Raw genomic sequence first — 2539 nt, forward strand, 5'->3', positions numbered from 1 at the left:
CCAGCGCGGGAACTCCCCGAGCCCGTGGGCCCTGGGCTTCCGAGCGCGGCCTCGCAAGCAGCTCTGTGGAGTAGGTCCGGCTCCTCACGTTCTCCACCCCCGCGGTGTCCTCCTCCGAAGACAAGGCAGCCGCGGGCCCTCTGCCTGCTCGATCCCGGTGGCAGGAGGGGCTCCAGGTGGGGCTCCAGGTGGGCGTCGAGACCCCAGGCCCTGCAGGACGTCCCCACCGTTGAGGCTCACAGGGCCGACCTAGTGGGAAGGAAAGCCACGTGAGAGGACAAGCAGGAGAAAGACTGTCCACGTGCCCACGAAGGGAGGCTGTGAGGGATCACCCGTGGGTAAGGACGGCCGAGGGGCGTGCGGAGTAAAATGAGGCTGCACAGCCTGTGCTTAGAGCCACATCCAGATGAGAGGTCCTCAACCAAGTGGAGGATGCACATCAGAATCAGTCATAACGTTCCTCTCTCTTCCTCCCTCCCTCTCTCTCGCGCACACAAACACATACCCGTTAAATCTCAGCTTGCGCAATCAGCACAGGCTGTCAGCATCTATATGTTAAAAATAACTGTGTTGCCCTGGCTGATGTGCTCAGTGGTTAGAGTGTCGGCCTGCGCACCCGAGGCTTTGGGTTCAATTCCTAGTCAGGGCACATACCTAGGTTTTGGGTTCGATCCCGGAGGGGGCACATGCAAGAGAAACTGAATTTTTTATTTGCTTAATTTTAGTGACTAAGGTCAAGCAGCCACACATGGATGGTGGCTGCCACACTGCTCGGTGAAGGTGAAACTGTCAGTGTGCCTATGCGATGCACCTGGAGGTCAGCACACGGGACACTCACGTATGAGGCAGTGGGATCGTGTTACCACACACCCCCAGATGGGGAAACCCTAAGGCATGCTAACCTTCTTCTTTGCAGTAACCATTTTTCATATTTCTACAATGTGCCCATCCTACAGTAATAAAAGGGTAATATGTAAATAGACTGACCGGCAGAACGCCTGTGGCCCCTTGCCCTGCCCGACCCCACCCCCCAGTGGGCACCCCAACCCTGATCAGGGGCAGGGCGGGCCGGCAAACCGCCCACGGTCCCATGCCCTGGCCAGCCCCGCCCCTGATGGCCCCCATCGGGGTGGGCCGGCTGGACCCCACCAGTGCACGAATTTGTGCATCAGGCCTCTAGTATTACTATGAATCTGAAAATATACATTAGCATATATCTAAACATACACAATTTGCATGCACTGTCTACAGTTTTCTCAGTTTGGGGATTATGAGGTTTTTACATCCTTTCCTAAAAAAAAAAAACAAAAGTAACCTTTGTATTTCAGAAACATTCTCAGCCATGAACAAAAAGAAGACCAGCAGTTCCGCTTAGCGCGAAGCGAGTTGAGAGACGTGTATCTTACCTCTCCGTGGCCGTGAGCACCGCCGTCCCGTGCTCTGGGGTCTGTGGAAGACAAGAGCATTATCGAAGTCCTGGTCAGGAGTGGCACCGCGGGTGGCGCAGTGTGCACGCCGCCACCGAGCCTTCTCGATGCGATGCCGTTGCCCGGCTCCCTCCTGTGTGGGCGCAGGCGCTGCCCTGCACACTGACGGAGGAGGAGCTCCAGCTAACGGGAAGCGTGGTCGCTCGCACAGCCACCCCGCTCCCCAGACCTGCGTGTGTCCGTGTGGCTCACACAGGAAGCACCGCCCTGCGGGACAGGCTGTGGCTGTGAAAAGGGGAAGCGGAGCATCCAACCCAAACCTCCTTGCGAAGGTGTCTCCTGAACATGCGGACGCGGTATTCGCTGTGGCGGTCACTTCTCTAAGCCAGCATCCTGCCTGCAATGCCCCCAGCGCACCCCTCACCGCGCCCTCCTGACGCCCCGCAACCCCCCAGGACTTTCTAGACCCCCCAGCCCTCAGAGTGGGTGTCAATCCTTGAGTGCCCACTGCCTCGCAACGCCTTGTCCCGGGGAGTTCCAGTATCTTCCACAAGCCCCTGCTACCATCGAGCGGTGTGTCTGCTCCACCAGCCTCTGTCCCAACCCCCAGACAGACGTCCACCCTCCACCGTGCTTCTGGCACATTCTTTGCGCACCTACTATGTGCAGGACTGAGCTGCACGATTCAATGTGGCTCCAATGACTCTGAGAAGCAACAGCACAGAGAAGGCCAGTTGTCAGGGGAGTCTGAGCCCACCACAGGTCCAGCTGCCGGGTGTGTGTGTGTGTGTGCGTATGACTGTATGTGCGTGTGTGAGTGTGTGTATGAGTGTATGCACATGTGTGAGTGTGTGTGCATGAGTGTATGCACATGTGTGTTAGTGTGTGTATGTGTGTGTACATGTGTGAGTGTATGTGTGCATGTGTGAGTGTGGGTGTGAGTGTATGTGTGCATATGTGAGTGTATGTGTGTGTGTGTGTGGATGTGCATGTATGTGTGCATGTGTGAGTGTGGGTGTGCATGTATGTGTGCATGTGTGAGGGTGGGTGTGCGCGTGTGATGAGTGTATGCATATGTGTGGGTGTGCATGTGTTAGTGTATGTGCATGTGT

At 56.6% G+C, this 2539-nt stretch overlaps 1 protein-coding gene across 1 annotated transcript in view; it reads right to left on the minus strand.

The window, feature by feature from the left end:
- Positions 1 to 10: 10 nt before the first annotated feature.
- LOC106695458 (collagen alpha-1(V) chain-like) overlaps positions 11 to 2539 on the minus strand; it is an 11603-nt gene continuing 9074 nt past the window's right edge. The window contains exons 2-3 of the mRNA XM_014449663.2: positions 1407 to 1447; positions 11 to 249 (exon numbers count right to left, since the gene is read on the minus strand). Coding sequence (XP_014305149.1) covers positions 85 to 249; positions 1407 to 1447 — 206 coding nt within the window. The 3' untranslated portion in view covers positions 11 to 84. The remainder of the gene's footprint in view (positions 250 to 1406; positions 1448 to 2539) is intronic.

This window comes from Myotis lucifugus, unplaced genomic scaffold, assembly GCF_000147115.1.
Source record: "Myotis lucifugus unplaced genomic scaffold, Myoluc2.0 scaffold_1335, whole genome shotgun sequence".
In the NCBI taxonomy this organism is placed as follows: Eukaryota; Metazoa; Chordata; class Mammalia; order Chiroptera; family Vespertilionidae; genus Myotis; species Myotis lucifugus.